The 18413-nt window shown below is 49.3% G+C and overlaps 4 protein-coding genes; all 4 read right to left on the reverse strand.

Moving 5' to 3' along the window:
- Nucleotides 1-497: 497 nt before the first annotated feature.
- Nucleotides 498-3126, reverse strand: FFUJ_10015 (uncharacterized protein; the record flags this gene model as incomplete). XM_023568018.1 has 9 exons in its annotated part: nt 498-740; nt 801-999; nt 1140-1180; nt 1246-1314; nt 1374-2035; nt 2085-2529; nt 2583-2728; nt 2783-2872; nt 2928-3126. 9 exons carry the CDS (start codon nt 3124-3126, stop codon nt 498-500), a joined length of 2094 nt encoding a protein of 697 aa, XP_023435378.1.
- A 962-nt stretch (nt 3127-4088) lies between these two features.
- On the reverse strand, nt 4089-6627 carry FFUJ_10014 (uncharacterized protein; the record flags this gene model as incomplete). XM_023568020.1 has 8 exons in its annotated part: nt 4089-4385; nt 4442-4807; nt 4857-4925; nt 4987-5594; nt 5646-6084; nt 6144-6283; nt 6334-6423; nt 6480-6627. The coding sequence occupies 8 exons, from the start codon at nt 6625-6627 to the stop codon at nt 4089-4091; spliced, it is 2157 nt and encodes a 718-aa protein (XP_023435379.1).
- An 863-nt stretch (nt 6628-7490) lies between these two features.
- Nucleotides 7491-13755, reverse strand: FFUJ_10013 (uncharacterized protein; the record flags this gene model as incomplete). XM_023568021.1 has 2 exons in its annotated part: nt 7491-13517; nt 13570-13755. 2 exons carry the CDS (start codon nt 13753-13755, stop codon nt 7491-7493), a joined length of 6213 nt encoding a protein of 2070 aa, XP_023435380.1.
- Nucleotides 13756-14908: 1153 nt separating this feature from the next.
- FFUJ_10012 (uncharacterized protein) lies at nt 14909-18031 on the reverse strand (the record flags this gene model as incomplete). The annotated part of the gene is made up of 1 exon (XM_023568022.1): nt 14909-18031. One exon carries the CDS (start codon nt 18029-18031, stop codon nt 14909-14911), a length of 3123 nt encoding a protein of 1040 aa, XP_023435381.1.
- Between the last annotated feature and the right edge of the window lie 382 nt (nt 18032-18413).

The raw sequence follows: 18413 nt of genomic DNA on the forward strand, positions 1-18413 counted from the left end.
ACATATCGGGGACGCCTCTCAATTGACCCCGCCATCAAAGCAACACTCCGACTGAGGGCTGGAATCAATCTTTCCAGCTCTCAGCTCTTCGAGGGACCGGAAAGACGGAATTCCGCGCTCAAGACCTTGATCTAGAAGCCCTAGTCACACTCGTGGTTGACCGGTCTATCTTTACGATATGGGTAGATCATGTAATTTACGAGCTGTGTGAGTTGGTAGTGTGTGCATGCCTTGAGAGATCCCCTATAGTCCTAATGGTTCCGCGCGTGGGACTCTCAGGACTCTCGATCCGCCGTGTAGGTAACCAAGTCTCTATAATTTGATCTGTGTTGAAGTTTACGGGCAAAATACTCCGCGTGTAGAGTTGTAGAAACACATCAACACGAGTTAGTTGCTTTGCGTTGGGACACTGGATACGTTCTGCAGCATTAGACCATCAATTTAACTCCACTCCTAAATAACTTGTTATGATGTATATCTATCGAGTCCAAAAGGGATCAAACTTGCGGATCTCGCTCCTTTAGCTCCTCGTGCAGCATATCTTTCAGGTCTTCCTTATTCAATTCTTCCTGATCACCATCGACAACCGTTGACTCCATGAGCGCATCTGCAACAGCACTATTCTTATTCCAGCATTCCCATCCCCAGCACTTCTCCTCCATAGATTTGTCTAGAAGGGTCTCAAAGAGCATGGCTGTCTCGCGGTTCATAGGATATATCGGCCTGCGCTGGGAGATATGCTAAGCCATGAATCATTAGCACTTGACACTCAACATGATACCTTGCAGGCCGTGACTTACAGGATTGCTAAGAACCATATTCTCGTAAGAATAGGAAAGCTCGGGGGCTAACCACGTGTATTGATGGAAAATGTCGCCGACCCAGTTCTGTTGCCAACCTACAAGACCATGTGGGTAGGTGATATTTGTTGTAACCTTGACTACATCACCGTTACGCTTGTTTCCGAATAATACGACTCTTTTGACAAAAGACTCGTATCTGATTCAAGTCAGCTACTTCAATCCTCGAGCCAAACGTTTAAGACTATTTTACTTTACCTCATCATAAGCGTGTTCGTCTCAGGGCTGCCAAGGACCAGATTATTAGGAATCTGAGGTGTGCTTAGCTGACCACCAGACGTGATGCCTCCTCCGTAGCTGAATGCCGACCTATGAAGCCACTATATTTGTGAGCATCTTCTGTATGAAAGTAGACATATGAGATATATGAGGTGATGCTGCATACCTCTGCGACTCTCTTCTTCTTAGCCTTGCCCGAGTCAGAATAAATGTCCGGATATGCCATTGATAGGGCCTGTAGACGTTAGAACAGGTACTCGCGCCAAGGGTAAATTTCACTAGGAGAGAACATACCACGTTTGCAGAACACGCAGGGTCTGCCACGCATCTATCCTGCGTCGGGACCCGCTTAGGATTCGCAGAGGCGGCGGATAGGTTGGTCTTATCCACTGTCGTAACTGTTTCGGATGTCCTCTCACATTTAGTCAGCCGAACATGAAGACCTTCAGCGTTCGTCTGCGTAGGAGCAGGGTACCCATCCTGCCAAAGTTGTTTGTAGAGGGTGAGGTTTAGGAAGAAGTCTCTGACAGACTGATTGATGAGAATACTGTAAAGCCCCCCGGGATGCGCCTCAAGTGTCCGCCATCCGTTACCGGATAGTTCCCTGTAGTTTCTGGCATTATCCGGGTTAAGAGGCGTCCATCCAAGGGGTAGATTCTGCTCTTCGTCCGGAAATATGATGCTAGTCAAGGGCAAGGGAGGCTTGAACTTGAGCCTTGGCGCGTCGATCACCCGTTGAACGGCCCCGTGCACATCATTTCTTGTCTTTTCCCGTTTTTCAGGTGTCAGAGGATTACTATCGCTGTAACCAAGATAGTTGAGATATGTAACGGACACTAAGATCTTCATTCCGTCGTGAAATAGCGGTCTGGATACGTCAGGAATGACAGCATCCCAGTAACGCCCAAAGAATTCTTTAGATCCAAGTTTATCGCCCTGTGATTTTCGGAGTAGCTCTATAATCCCACTCAGTCTTGTATCCATTTAAGATGATGGAGAACCTACCTGCCCAAACGCGAAACAGCTCGAGATGATCACGCGTTGTCATTCCCTGAACGTTATCGAACAGCTTTTGGCAGAGTGTATCCTCATCAGCATAAGATTGCTGTCCTTCAACAGTCCAACAACGAAATCTGAGCAAGCCGCCAAATTGTTGCCGAAGCTCTTGGATTCTGGCACTGGCAGCATCCTTTTCTGCTTGGAGGCCATTTCCATTGATGATTCTGTTCTGGGTCGCGTATTCGACAGCCAACTCGCAATCATCCATAAATGGAGCCACATCCCCTCTCATGCGATTGTGAACCTCTTCAAACCGGATAAAGCAATCTCCTACCTTCATCTCGTTGGGCTTGTTCTCTGCCAAGTATACGAAGCGATGGTGATCATCTTCGTCCGGTTGTGCGTTTTTTCGGCCACGATAGAGGAGAAGTTTGTATGGTTTAAAGACATGCTGCTATCAATTAGCTGGTCCAATGCCAAATCAACAATGTAAAGAGTTCGTACAGTTGGCAAAGTCGGCACCTTGTAAGCACCAGTTTTCGTCATTATCATATCAACTCCACGATATTCCCTGAAGCCAAGAATATCTTCTGCACCACCGTAAGGCTCACATGGAAAGAATTCGTATGTTTCTCTAACGGGTATGAAGCCTATATTCACGTTAGGGAACCCACGTCATGCTTCGTCAAAAAGAGCATGCATACAATCGTAACGAAGGGGTACACCGTGTTCATGCTTCGGTATTGTGTAGGGAATCGCTTGAAGGGCATTGGGCTGGTTTTGTAGTTTGAAGCCTATTTTTATCTAGATCAGTCTGAGTATCAGATAGGCTTGAAGTACCTGACCTACAGCCGTTGTCTTGCACCACATTGGCATCAATGTCGTTGATGGGTATGTTTTGGTACGTTCGCACCCTCGTGGACTTCGCTCCTTTGCGTCTCCCTGCTCCGAGTGTCGGCGGTGGTTTACTTATGGTGCTCTTCGGCCTTGTCCGCTCGTAGTTTGCCTGCCAATCACTATTGCTTCGGGGTTTGTTCTGGCGGTTCATGGTTTCAAGAGCAGAAGTCAATTGGATGGAAGAAGCTGAAAATGATGGATTTTGTCTGAAAAGTAGAAAGAGACGATGAAGGCAATTCAGCACTGTACAGTGAGCGGAGATAGATTGTTGGCTTGTGGAGGTATTTGCTAGCTGGTAACGTAAGGAAGCTATAGCACGATATAGCTTTGCGGATGATTTTCAACAAAGGTCATAAATGTTTCTACATCGTAAAGATGTCCAGAAGCCTCATTGAAAAAATCCTATCTGGTCGAGGCCGTCCCCGTACCCGGTGCTCTTTCAGGGGACCTCATGCGGACATGGATCTAAGAATCGATAGTTCACACAGCTGCAGCTAAGCGTCGCCACACACCTGGGGTGTAAGATTTCACCAAAGAAAGGCTAGCTCAGATGGATCAAGTCCGGCAGACGTACTCCGTATTCAGACTATAAACAGCAAACAGCAAACAGCTCTAACTGTAGAACAATGTTGGAGGCCCAATGTAAAAGCGCTGGAAGTCTTCCGAGATAACGTTTGGCGCAGCAGTGCCAGTCCCAAGACAGAATTCCGTCTTCAAGATATGAATCTAGAAGTCTCAGTCATAGTCACATCGGGGGCTCACCGATGCATTGTTTCAATACCCCATCGTAGCCACGAGCGGGGTGAGGTGCGAGGATGGCTGAGACAATCTCTCCGTAGCCTTACAAAGTTCCGCACTCTGGACCCGAACTTCAGTCACTGGTAATGTAATATTCCAGGTAACAGCGCTTTTGAAGAGCCCCTAGTGATGAAGAGCGTGAGCGAAATGCTCCGCGGCTTGAAGCTTCGTAACGTATCAACAACAACACACTGTCTTCCGTGGAGAGTCTTGGTTGAGTTCTGCGGGAGCAAAATACTGCTCATATGAAGACCCTAGGAAGCAAATAATGAATAAATGTCCTGGAAATTGTTTTCCCAGCCGATATGAAATTGGTCAAGGTCGCTGATCCAGGTCTTGCTGAACCACAGCCTCCAAATCGTTCTCGGGCAAGGGATTCCCTTTGTCATCAAGCACAGCTTCTTTAACCAGACTTTTTAAATCTTCCTTTTCAAACGGGCCCTCTTGGTCTCCACCCAAAGCCGTTGACTCTATAAGCGCTTTCGCGACAGCGTTGATATCCCAGCAATCCCATTTCCAGCAAGCTTTCTCCATGGACTTATCCAGAAGAGCCTCAAACAGCATGCAGGTTTCGCGGTTCAAAGGGTGTAATCTTCGGCTGATATAAACGTTCTGTCCGACATTTTAGCACTAGAAAATATTATACCTCCTCGTATTCTTTTACTTACAGGCTTATCCTCCACCCTCTTATTACAGTAGTAGTAAGAAAGTTGAGGTGCCAACCAAGTGTACTCAGCGTCCCGTATCCAGTCATGGTTCCATCCTACCAGAGCAGGATAGCAAACCTTCGTTATAACGAGAACTGGAGCATGTTTCTCGCTGTTCGAATAGTACGCAAGACGTTTGACAAAAGCTTCATATCTGTTAAATGTCAGTGAATTGTCCATCTGTGTAAGAGGCATCTGCGTATGTACTTGCCTCATCATAACCGTATTGGAATCAGGCGTGCCAAGAACGAGATTGTTAGGAACCTGAGATGAGCTCAGATCTCCTTCAGTTATTCCCCCGTAGCTGAAAGCCGACCTATGTAGCCACTGATACTATTAGTATCACATTGGAGTAACCGGAGAGGGGGCTACAGACCTCTGCGACTCTTCTTTTCTTCGCCTTGGCAACATTGGGATGATATCCAGGGTATATTTTCGATAAAGCCTGTAGGATATTAGCGTTGTAGATACCATAGTGGATAGAATACTGCCACAATATAACATACAGCGTTAGCAGAAAACCCTTTAGGAGCTACACATTTATCTTGTGTTGGCGTTCTCTTGCCTTTCCTCGCAGCAACCACATAGTCATGTTTGACCAAAGTGAATGTTGATTGAGTGTTTGTTGTTTTGCAATTGGTCAGCAACTCATTAAGATCATGAGCAAGCTTCTCCGGTGGTGCAGGATATCTATCCTGCCACAGCGGCTTGTCATGGTTATCTCTACAAAGAAACTCCCGGACAGACCGAGAGACGTAAATGGTGTAAAGTCCCCCGGGGTGCGGCTCAAGACTTCTCCATCCGTCTTTATCCCAGCCTTCAGCCTTGGGTGTGATGTCTTGATCAAAGAACACAACGTTATTGAGGGTGAGGGTAGGTCTGAACTTCAGGCGGGGCGCATCAAGAACACGCTCGACGGCCGCGAACACCTCTTTCTTCATCTTTTCGCGGTCAGAGCCATCGGCGCCTCGGTACTGAAGATATCTCGCATCTATAACGATGAGGAACCCAGTCTCAAACAAGGCCTTGTCGGCAGTGGGAATAACAGCATCCCAGTAGCGGCCAAAGAAGTCTTTTGATGCGAATTTATCGCCCTGTGACTTGCGCAATAGTTCTGCAAGATCAATTAGTCCATCGTTGGTTTCCAGCCACATGCTTGACTTACCTGCCCAGACTTTGAACACATCGAGATGATCCCACTTGTCGTTGGCATCAAAGAGGTTGTGGAAAAGCCTGTTGCTGAGATTTAGCTCATGATTAGTACATGGGAAACCGTCGACAGCCCAGCAGCGGAACCTGAGTGATGGGCCCAGTTTGTGAGTTTCTTCAGGTTGTTCAGGAACTTCCTTCTTTGCCTTGGATTTGCCAGATCTAACGACCTTAACATTGCGCCGCTTAATGACCGCTTCACAATCTTCAAAATACGCCCATTGGACACCTTTCATACGGTTATGGATCTCCTCCAGTCGAATGAAGCAGTCACCCACATCAGGTTCCGTAGGTTTATTCTCTGCAAGGTATATAAAACGGTGTCCATCATCACGTTCTGGTTCATTCTTGAAGTAGCCACGATACAGAAGTAGCTTATATGGCACGAAGTCTTCCTAAATAGGGTTAGCCATTTACTCCTTATATGTGAAGTTCGCGGTGGCAGAGTCTTTACTTTTCCTTCTTTGGGTGCACCTTCGATATCCATGATCTTATACATTCCTCGATGTTTCTTATACCCGATAACCGTCTTAGCAAGGGACTGCCCAGGAGCACACGGTAAGAACTCATAGACCTGACCAGTGGGCATGAAGCCTGCATGTTTATAAGCATATTGGTTTCACCACAAAGATGATGGTTCTTACTGTTATACCGAAGAACTTCGCCATCCTCTAGGGTTTTGTACTCGAACTTCTTCTTTTGATAGTCCGTCGGTTTATTATCCAAGGCATAACCTGTTCATGTAACCATCAGTCGGAGGATTGTGACCGTTTTGAATCGTCGAACTTACATTCATTGGAGTTCCAGGTACTCTTATCCACGACAATTCTCTCTTGATCTGTTCCGCTATCCCAATAGTTTCTCTTCGTCGCTTCATCTTCTATATTCCCTATGTCATCCATGTATTTCTTTTTCGAAACTTTGCTCCTCAGGTTCATCATCGTCTTCGCGTTTGACCACTTCGAACAGGGAAAGGAGTTTGTGAAACAATTTAGTCCCGGACTAGGAAAATGCAAATTATGGAGAGTTGTGTATCTTTTGGAAGACAGTTTTGTGAAATTTCATATGTCCAGTTGGGTATACAAGTCGCGGTGATAACATTCGAGGTTTCGGATGTTCAAGAAGTCAAAGTCTCGACGTTTAACATGATGGCAACATACCTTGGGGAGATTCTCAGCATGGCGAGACGCCGAGACCCTTCCTGACCAGAATGTCTCACAAGGGAGACGCGGCTTACAGAGTATGGGCCCAGAAATCGATAGTTTGCGAAAGCTGCAGATCAAGGGTTGCCACACACCCGGGTGTAAAAAGAATCCCACCTGGGTGTAGGAAACAGGGCTTGCTGAAACATACGTACTATCCCGTCGTAAACTATGCAGGTCTAGAACAAATAGTATTGATCACAGGTCTACGGAATGATGTTACCTTCAGTTTACCGGCGCAGCATCGCTCTGTCTGGACCACCCGGTGCGTTTGCTCCGATTGATAGGGCCTGACTCTGATTTCTCAGCAGCCTGCTCTGGCCTACTAGCTGCATCTTGAGAGGGTGCTTCGGTTTGACCATGGTCGCCTTTGCTGTAGCCTGGGCACCCAATTTGCGGCGCGGATAGCTCAGTGGTGCAGTTGATACCTACTATGGACTGGGACACATGCTGAGCGATTCGATACTTCGTAGATATTGATTCAAATACATCAGAGAGAAACTAGCTGGCTCAAGTGTAGCGGATATATACAATTTCAGAAGCAAAGCAGAAAGAAATAAGCGAATGTTGAAACATGGCCTGTAAATCAGCAACTCTCTTTAGTTGCAAAACACTGTTGGAGGACCGATATAGAAACGCTGTGGATCGTTCAAGATGACATCGGGCACATTATCGCCAATGTTCTCGTAGGCTTTCTGCACCTTGAAGCTCTCCGCGTCGGTACCACTGTGAGCCAACTTGATGAAGCTGTCAAGTATACCTTTACGGTATGGTTTAGTGAAGAGGGGCTTAGGAGCAGTAGCCTCCTTTGCCGCACCGACCTCGGTCAAGAGAATTGTGTCCATGGGAGGCTTCTCCCTCTTTGCCTCAGGCTCTAAGCCCATAGCACCCTTGACACGAGACCACTTGACGCTGTCTCTAGCATTGGCATGATCGAGATAGCGAACGCGCTTTATGATCTTTTCAGGTTGCCATGTTGAAGGATCGTAGTTTTGTGGCATGGACTTGAACACAGGGATAGACTGCTCAGGAGCAGCAGGCGCTGGTGGCACGAGAGTCGCGCCGACTAGATGAGAGACTGTAGGAGGCATCCTATCAGGCCTCATGTAGTCTGCCGTATTCTCCGAGTAAGGGCCCCAGTAGTTGGCTGGCAGTTGATCTTCAACCTTGGCTACTTCGCGGAAGGGAACGATCCTCTCTGCCTTGGGATTCCAGACCTTGACGCTCAACGTCGATTTGATCTTTGAAGAGTCATTTGTATCCTTTTTCATCTGCATAGGTCTGCTGATAATCGAGTTGCCACTGTACTGAGTGCCGCTGCGTCCCTCAATACCAACAGAGTTAGTTGGTACTGCACTTCGAACCGAAAAGATGAAGTTGTCGCTGCGGACGTGCCAACGCTCTTTCTCGGAAGCCACCTTGTTACCCGAAGCTTTGCTGACAGTGTCGCTCTTCTTCTTGTCATCTCCAAGAAGACCAGACACAGCTGTGAATGTATGAGGGTTAACAATGGAATTGTCTTTTTTCCGTGTATCGCCTGCTTCCTGTAGCACAAGCGCCATGAGCTCACGCAGGCTGATCGCTCTCTTGCCCTCGGACGATCCAGAGCCAAAGCTGACAGTGAAGCTAACCACGGACAGATCAAAGTGTACATTGCCGTGGATTGGTGGTCCTTCAAGGTGCAGAGAGGCTCCAACATTGACAGAGATCTTTTTTCTGAAGCGCCAGACTCTGATCTCGTAATACACACCCGCAGATACTGCCATGTCTGCCACATAGTGCAGTGGCTTGAGGTTGACCAGGAAGTCGGCGTGGGCGTCAAAGTGTGCTCCAAGAGGACCAGCTGAGAAGACAGCCTGAAGCATTCCTCCGGCCATGATAGCTCCTGGTGTAATAGCAGCGTATGCGTTACCAGTAACTCTGAGATTCGAGCTGAGCGTCCATGAGATGCCTAATCGCTGTGGGCGAGGGTAATGTGCTGGAACTTGGTACATTGGATGATAACCACCAAAGCTGACGACCCAGTCGCCTGAATGTGGGTTATTCTTACCAAACCAACTTCTAATGGCAAATCCACCAGAGGGACGACAATCCTTGTTGAGGATGAAAGAAGTGGGATTGATGAGACCGTCAACTGAGAGCTCGCCATTGACAAGGTCGAGTTTGCCAACCACAGAGAGATCAATGAGAACAAGAGCGTTATCGGGGCTCGCACGTCGAGGAAGGGTAGCAGTCGCACGAGCAATCAATCCAATGTCAGTCTGATTAGGTCCGAGTGCTACTGTTGCAACAGCACGCATGTCGATAGCCTCACAAGCTCGGATGACAAGACCAAGTGCCAACCAGATGGAGCCCATGCTAGGTGTTACGAAGGCACCGGGACCTGTCAGTGATTTAACAGCCTGGTCCATGTTGAAACCTCCCTTCTGGTCGAACCCCTGGATGAGAGGGAATGTGGACAACTGCTCCACGGTGGGTAGTCGGAGACGAGAGTTGTAGCCAAAGCCAGCCATGAGACCACGAACCTCAGCCCATCCCATGGTGAAGATGAGTCCCTCCATCATGGCGTAGATGAAGAATGAATCATATTCTGGTGTACCTGTTGCGGCGTTGGCTGGAACTTGCTCATACGAACCAAGTGCTGCAATAGAAAAGGTGCTCAATGAGATAGCAACGCCTCCAAAGTATGCTTTAGTGCCGGGCTTGTGGTGCAGAGCGCCTGCGATTTGGATCGGCATACGAGTGAATGCCATATCAAAACCCTCTACCTCGACGTCGATAGGCACATGGAGAATATCATGGAGTCCGTGTATCTGCTTAGAGTCGAGTCTGACGACAAGGTTGAGACCCTGGATACCAGCACTAATTGGCCCGATGAGAACACTAGCATCAAGATGTATGCGCAAGACTCCGCCTTCGTAAGACAACGAGATACCCGACAGGGTAAGAGGTCCTTTCTTCTTCGCAAGAGCAGCGGTGGTCGCTGGCGCACCGCCGCTAGGAACTGATGATTCTGTGGATGTCGTCTTCTCTTGGACTGGAGCAGGAGTGACCTTGGAACCAGAAGTGACTGCACCTGCTGGTGTTGCCTTCTTCTCCTTCTCTTTCTTGTCCTGACCAAAGACGTGGTCGAGGAAGACGCCCTTGCTACCAACCAGACGGAAGTGGAAGCCCTCAGCCAATTCCTTATCCTCGGGCCTCATCTTGAATGGCTGATCAAGGAACATCTGGGCACTTCCGTTTAGTGTACTGATATCCTCCTGTGTGAACATGGTGTTGACCCAGAGGAACTCAAGTGCATCGAACGGTATGTCCAAGTTTCCGAGGATCGGCAGCTTCGAGATAGAAGGTAGAGGTCCCAGAGACACGCGTATCAGTCTCTTGATGGGTGAGGGCTTATCTGCCTTTCCGGTGATAGGAACGAGTTGAGCAAATTGGACGTGAAGCATGCCAAACTGGAGCTCTGCACCAAAAACTAGATGTGGCTTTGTACCATTCAGACGAGTCACGACAACGTCGAACTTGTCCTCCTTAGGTTTAGACGTTTTGAACGTTGTTCCAGTGACAAAGCCTGGGAGGATATCATGGACTTCCTGGCCTAAGAGCTTCTGTACAGCATCGCCGAGTGTGAACTCTTTCGACGCCTTGCCAACTGCTGTGATTTCTTCATGCAGTTTAGCAGTGAGAGACCAAGTGTTGACACCAGTACGCTTGAATCTTGTCTCCAGCAAAATACTAGCGATCTTGAGGTCCGCTTCAAAGCCGACCTTAGTTGGCTGGCCGTTACCCGCCGTAATGTTGAAGGCAATGCGCTGCAGCTCAATGCTCTCCAGGATAGACATCGCATGTGTCTTCTCTTCACCTGCAGCGAACAAAGAGTGCAGAGCTGTCATGGGTATATGAGATGCGTGCGCACTAAAAAACACCAGGCTCTGTTCTGACGAATACATGATCATTGCCTCCAGTGACGCTGGCTGATCGCCTTCCTTGAGAGGGAGAAGGGTGATGGCTCCGTCAAGAACAATATTCAGTGCCTTTGATGCATATACGTAGTTGACAGAGAACCCCAACATGGTGTGGTCGATCTGTAGGGAAGGGATTTTTGAAGGGTCTGAGACGACTGAAGTCTCGGTCGGCTTTCCGATCAAAGCTTCAAGACGGCCACTGACGCGCAGGCTCTCATTAGAGACATAGAGATCGGCCTCGGTAATCTCTGTGGGAACGCCGAACGGTAGATTCTGTACGAAATTACTGTCGAGGCAGCGTAGCGACATGTATGGCTCTGATGGGTCAAGATAAGAGAATTTGTCCCATCGCTCGTAGTCAAGATAGTACTGCAGTGGAGGGTTGCCCAGTCCCATTACGTTTCCAACACCGTTGAACTCACACTCGCCTGAGAAGACGCTAGTGCCCTTGGTCCATGTGAACTCCATAGTGAAGACTGAATGCTTGTCCTTTGGTACAAGTACTTGCATCGAAGCTTCGAGCTCCAAGCGCATACCGGCTAGAGTGGTACCACCAGCCGGGTTGTTCTGAAGTGTGACGGTCACTCTTCTCCAGTATATGTGAGAAGTACTTGCGTTCTGGGTCTTGGATCCATGTCCAGTATTGGAAATAATCTTCTCCAAGTCGTCAATGGCTTTGCCCACTTCAGTACAGGTCTTCTTAATCCAGTCCTTAAGAGCTGTCCACTGAAGGGCTTTGGAGTAGCACACGAAGAATACATTGATGTGATCTTCTCCAATCGACACATACATACCCATCGCGCGCTTCTCGCCCTTGATGTCTGGCTCTGCAGCGATGGTAAGCTCTCCGATAGTGAAGGCATCTCCCCAAGGACCAGATGATGGAGACACCGTCCTCTTAGCGACGACAGACATGGGAGGGATGTGATCGTTCCAGCCAGAGAGATATTTGTTCAATTTCTCCACTATTCCTTCTTTGAGGTCGAGAGCGGCTTCGAGACGGATACAGCATCCAGACCCTGAACCGGGGATATACCACATTGCATTGCGAGCTGGAGTACCAGCTAAGCCACCAAATGTGATCTTGGTCGTTTTAAGCAATGTCTTTAGCCAGGTCTTGGGGTTTATGTGAGCGACTGCACAAAGATCGGCAAGATTCTCGAATCCACCGTTGGCAGAGCTTGTCTCCAACCCAAGGAGGAGATGGCCAGGGTAGCGATCAATGCCAGTAAGCGTGGTAATCTTGGCATCTTTTGATGCGTGGAAGAATCCGGTCTCAAACTCGTCATTGAGTACTTTCGCATCAGTAGAGAACTCAAGTGGCGCGCTATTTGCATCTTTGGATACCTTGACTCTGAGACCGGTCATTTCGAGAGATTTGCCATCTGAGCCAAGCTTCAAATAGACATCAGCACTCTGAAGATAAGATGCATTTTCGTCAAGTTTCCAAGCTGCGCCAAAGTCTCGTCGCAGAGGATCACTCAGAGATAGCGGGAATTCGCTTATGTTGGTCTTGATTGCTTCCAAGGAAGTCTCAAAGACTATGGGTCCCGACGAAGTCAGAAACGCTTGAGTGCCGGTGTCTGGAGTTGAGAAGACAATGTGATCAGACGGGACGGTACCGGCGCTGATACCTGGTGTTGCACTGCGGATTTGAGTTGTCTGACCTGTCGCTGCGAGCATGTACTGGTCTTTGAGGGGTATAAGCTGTGGCGGAGGTGAAGGGAAGCTCGGTGTGCTCGTAACTGGGTTTGTGATGGGTGCTACAGATGGGCCAGCAGGAGCTGACGTTGGTGGCAGGACCTTTGGTTGACTTGATACTGGAGGAGCCGCAGGTAGAGTTGCAACATCTCCCGCATGGGTAGGTTGCTGAGCAGTTGGGCCATCTGGGGTTGACGCTGGTGGTGGGATTTTTTGCCCACTCGACGCTGGAGGAACTGCAGGTGAAGTCCCGACATCTCCAGCATGTGTAGGTTGCTGGAGACCCGGTCCTGATTGAACAGGAACATCAGGCTTGGGGACAGTAGCGACTCCAGTCCCAGGTCCAGCAATGGTTCCTGGAGGCACAGGGCCAGCAGAAGGATTTGCCAATCTTGGGTCTACTGCCGATACTGGAGGCAATACTCCACTTGGTACCTGCCCGCTTCCTGGCGTTGGAGCTGTGGTGGGCAAGCTGGTAGATGGACCACCAGAACCAATACCCCCAGACTTATCACCTCCAGTTTGCCCAGGAAGTACAGGTCTATCGCCAGCCGGAGGCGATGCTGGTCCAGTGGCTGTCTGTGTACCAGACGAAGCATAGCGAGAGCCTCCAGAAGGGGCTCGAGGTCGCTTGTCAGCATCGCCGACTCTTCCTATCACCAGTCGGCCATGACCAAGTGATCGTCTACCCGGTTTGGTATGACACGGAACGTCATCACGCGGTTCATCATCTTCCAGCCATTTCTTGACTTGACGATGTCTGTGGCGCTGACGATGGTTATGCCCAGAATGGTCATCAAAATCGGCATCTAATGAAGCATGGTCCTGTTTACGCTTGACTGTAGAGCGTGTCCAGTCCCTTTCACCAAAAAAACGCCCAGGAGTGCTCACGACTCTGATACCGCCAGCAGCTTCTGCGCTTGTATTCTCATCAGAGTCTGAGCTCTTTGAAGTTATAGACTAGCCATCTTCAATTAACTTATGCTTGCGACTTTGAGATGAGTTCACTTACACGAGTTTTGAGCGTTACTAGCCTGCCAGGCTTGTTAAGCAAGCTGCCTCGCCCAACTAATGTCGAAGCAATAAGCTCATCAGCGCTGAACACAAATGTCTTGTCTACCAGAGTTTCTTGCTGGTCTGGCAGTGACGGCGGCCATTTGTCGCTGGCCGATCGTCTGCCATGAACGTGGTGGGCCATTGTATCTCTGTCAAAGCTGCGATGCTCGAGATGAGCATTCGTCTGCTATGGACAAAGATTGTGATTAGAGAAAGACTGTATCGGTGCCAAGGTCTGTCACTTGGGGAGCTGCGTGAGATGAACGGCCAGCTGCTCAATCGCACGCAGGCCGAGCAGAGTCCATGCCGATCAGAGCTGGGCAACCCCGGACTGCAAGCTATTTCGGATGCAGTCTTCAGCCATGGCCTAGAACACTAACTTCGCCCCTTCTCTATCCCTGCTCGTGTAAGTCACTTGAGTAGCATCAAGGTTTCAATTGCTCAGATGCAAATGATCCAATGCTCCCCAATCGGTGTATGCAGCCTTCTTCCAGCCATCACATTTTACTCGAGACATGCAGCAACTAGCTCCAATTGTAAGACCGGAGTCTCCGCTGTACGATAAGTCAATACGTGAATCAATAGTCTCCGGGAGCGGGCGCTTGCGTGTAGCATCGGCTGTTGGTTCATGCGTCGAGTCGAGGCGTTCTCGCGAATTGGGCGACGGTACGGCCCTCAATCGAGCTACGTGATAGGTGGCGTAAACGAACGTTATGGTTGGCCTGCTCTTCTTTTGTGTTAGATCAAACGAAACTATCGAAAGGAGCATCTTCCACGTGGAGGGGGAGACCATTTTAGGATGGCGAGAGTAGAGCTGAGCTTTAGCTGCATGCAGGGTCTCGAACCATTTCTCCGGGGTGTGCAAGACAAGCTTTTGGGAGTTTGGCGTCGAGACCCATTGAGTTTACAGGGGTGTGGTGCCCTAGGCTGTTTGTGTGAGTGCCCTGTGGGAATTTGAAGAACCAATTGGGAGCTAATTTTGGCTAGGCCATTTACCCTAAGGCTACCTCTCGTGAATACTGGAGTGCTTCTACGCTGAATTAACAGTTGCCTAGGTTAGTAGAGAGGGCTATCTACGAGGGCATATTGAAGGCAGAGCTCTCTGCCAAGTTTCATCGTACTGTGCTCTACCCTGTGGATGTGTCGCGAAAATATGACATTCAGATATGGTGAGGCCTGATTAAGGCAAGCTTAAAACTGTGTGACGTTATGATTCGTAGGTGCAAACGCATTTCAATTGAGATAATGTTAGCAATACTCGTGATAAACATTGAATATATACAAAACCCTCCTAATTATTCCTTGCGCAATGTCCATTTATCCACGACTTCAGTTGCTTTCAACACTGAAACTTCTTTACCATTGGCGTCCTTACTCTTCTCCCACCTCCCATAAACCTCCTTTGTCTTAACCTCAACATCATTACCCACAACACCATTGACCGTCGCCCTCATCAGCATGAAACTAGCATCCAATCCCTCTGCAAACGTAGCGCCCCCTCCAGCTGTCCCGCGAGGCTTCATATGAACCACCATCTCAGCAGCCGACTCTTTCGTAGCCGGTCTATGGGTTGTAGCCGCAATCCACTGCTGTCTCGGCCCAATGGCACGCACAGAAGGCAGCGGTGCTAGATGGTCAAGAAGATGGGATGGATCTTCGCCAATGGGAATGATGACTTCTATGGCAAACACTTCTGTCCCAGCTGGAAGATTCTCGGGCTTAGTACCAGCTTTGATGGAGAAGACGATGTTTTGAGGTGTGTTGGACTGCGGTGGTATGCTGCGGCCAGGGGAGTCTTGAGAAAAGGCCAATTTCGTGAACCACGACTTGATATTGGCTTCTGTATTCTCAGGCAGATGTTTGATTGCCAGTTCGCGATCATCTTCTTCTGGATCCGGCTGTTCGGGAAAGATGACTCGAGGCTTGCTCTCTTTGTCAGCGGTTACATTGAAGATGAGTGTAACACAGTGATCGCGCTCCAGCAACTGCGTTGCGATATACACCACTTTTGAGTCTGGTGCTGGTCTGGTCCAGACACGGACTTTGTTCTGATCGATGAAGTGGTCCATCATTTTGACCAAGAGATGAGGAGTAAGGACACCGGTGTCGTGGTTCCAGATGGGTGAGATGGGGAAATTGGGAGGACGTATAACACCAGTCCTGCTCCACTGGATGTACTTTTCTACTTCATCTTGTGGCAAAGCATTCTTGAACTCCTCCGTCATATCCAAGAATGGTTTCATCTCGCAGGTGAATGTCATCGAATCTTTGTTGACGAGACCCAAATTGTACCGCTGCTGGTGTGGCGGTAGCTTGAGCTTGACGGTGTAGTCTACCAATCTTTGTCCCTGACCTCTTGAGACAAGGCACAGGATCATATCCTCGTTGCGTGTCCGGTATGCGCAATTCAGAGGAGTGGCAGCATTGGATCCCGGGAGCTTGGTAGTGATGGTCATCTCGAGATCGGGGAAGGACTCGACGATGCCACTGCGGATGATGAAGCCGGAACCGCCGATTTGCACACGGCTGGCTGGTGCCTTTTCCAGATACGTATTGAAAGCCCAGCGGATTAGATCACGGACTGGATCACTACCTCCTCCCATAGTGTTGGCCAGACTCATCGCGCCATCCACAAGAGCATCAATCCAGGTATCATCCATGAGAAAACAGCTAACGCTCTCTTTCGCAAGGACAGCTGGGTCAGGGAACAGATACGTCGCGGGGACTAGCTTCAAAGACATGAGATTGTCGATGAGCCAATTGAACACGAGACCCAACTGAGGGATTGAGGAAACGACGGGTGTAGCCTGGCATAGTTCCAGAGTCCTAGCTTCGAGCCAGGGTTTTGCTGCACTTTCAAGATGTCTGCGCAGTTTCTCAAAGGTCATGACACCCGGCGCTGCGGCCAAGGATGTCGCTGCAGGAGAAGGGACTTGCCATCGTAAATCTCCATCTCTCGGCAGACCCTTCATCTTTGCCGCCACAGAGCCGTTGAAGAGCCCATTAAGTTTGGATAACGCGCTATCAACAACGGCGTCCGCCTTGTGCATGAGTTTTGATTGCTCGTTCTCTGGATCCTCGTTGTCCGAGATCTTGGACTTCGTTACGGCCTTCATGCACAGCTTTCGACGGAGGTAGGCAATGGCCGTTGAGAACTTGGCATCGCGACCTGCCAGTGTTCGACCCAACTCCCAGGCCGTGTTGTACGAGATATCGAGAATTCTCGCTGACGTGTCGATGATCTGTAAGTCGGTGCCGTGCACACTTGGCTTGATGCGCGCTTTGCGCGATAAACCTGGGAGAAGAGGTCCTCGGTACAGCGCCATGGACGATTCACCAGCGATGTCGCGATGGCGTACAATAGTGTACCCTTCTGTGACCCTTCGCCGAACCCACGCAGCCGAGGGGTCGTCTGGCTTGTTGGGGTCCGTTGGCGGAAGCTTGATCGCCAGCGGGCGAATACTCTTCGGATCAGCGAGATTCTTGAACATCTCGAGATCTTGGGACGCATTGTTCTTCTCCCAGGTGAATGTCCAGGAAAACAGAGAAATAAGCGCTACTGTTGCTGAGGCCTCACTGGCAGCTTTCCAATCGATGCGGCCGTCCAAGGTCTCAATTGAGATGATGTGCGCATATACTTTGACGGGTTGATCGCCCAAGGTATACGGACGTGCTCGATGACCGATAAGCGTGCTGAGCTTATTTGTAATATGGCCACTCTCATCCTTGACACCGCTATCTGTCATGTACGTGAGGAGTTTATAGCGGTCCAAGTCGGGCCCAGCTTGCTGCCCTGTCTTCCCCGTCGAGTCTTGACGCTCAAAATACATCTTGAACACGCTGCTCTTGACAAACAGGAAATCAGCAGTCGCTGGTGTTCCATCACCCTTGACCGGCACATCAGTGTCGGAATAGTCATTCTTATGACACCACTTTGAGCGATTACTGTTGAAAAGGCTCAAAGGAAGTGTGAATGATCGAGTACCAGAGGGTTTAGCAGCGCTAGTCACTTCCGGAGGCACACACAGATCCTCATCTGTAAAAAGAAGCAGAGCAACCCATGGCGTCGGCGCAGTGCCTGGAGTATGTGTTTGCGACCGTTCCCAAGGTGTCGCGCCTTTGAGAACGACGTGAGGAAGCGTTGTTGCGCTCACGGTGCGCAGATTTGGCGGATAGAATGAGTGAACGAGCTCTGGTGGTATAGCGTATGGTTGACACGCCTTGACTGTGACGGGTTGTGTTGATACCAGTTTCTCAGTGTCATTGCCAGATTTGACTTCTTGTGTAGTGATGATCTCATATTCGCCCGGGGGCATTGGGGGGATCTCATAGGCATAGAGGCGAGCTTTCGCATCGGCGTTGTCGTAAGCAGTTGAACTGCTGGACGACGCCGTCGCGATTTGCTTAGTATTAGACATACTGCCACTTCAAGTGAGAGATATGATGATACTGCCAAGGGCAGTAAAGTGTACAATGAAGGCCTGCTGGCCAAGCTCAAATGCAGAATTGATTGATGTGCCTTGGATGGAGAATGAGTATGAAGGCTTCACAGCACAGGATTCCCAGAGCTTACACGAAGCAGGCCTGTCAATGGCAATCAACTTCACCATGGTGCCAATCTCGCAATAGAATGTGTGATTCTTCATAGACGGTTTGTGTCTAGACTCAAGCCCATGTTCACTGCATCTATCCCCTGCCAAGCGGAATATAGGCGATATCCCTAGAACGTGAGACCTGCATCTAAACTATCGAAATAGTAAATCACGCGCTTGGTAACTTGCCCGTTTAGAACTTCAGCAG

Source organism: Fusarium fujikuroi, chromosome FFUJ_chr09 (assembly GCF_900079805.1).
Source record: "Fusarium fujikuroi IMI 58289 draft genome, chromosome FFUJ_chr09".
Lineage (NCBI taxonomy): Eukaryota > Fungi > Ascomycota > Sordariomycetes > Hypocreales > Nectriaceae > Fusarium > Fusarium fujikuroi.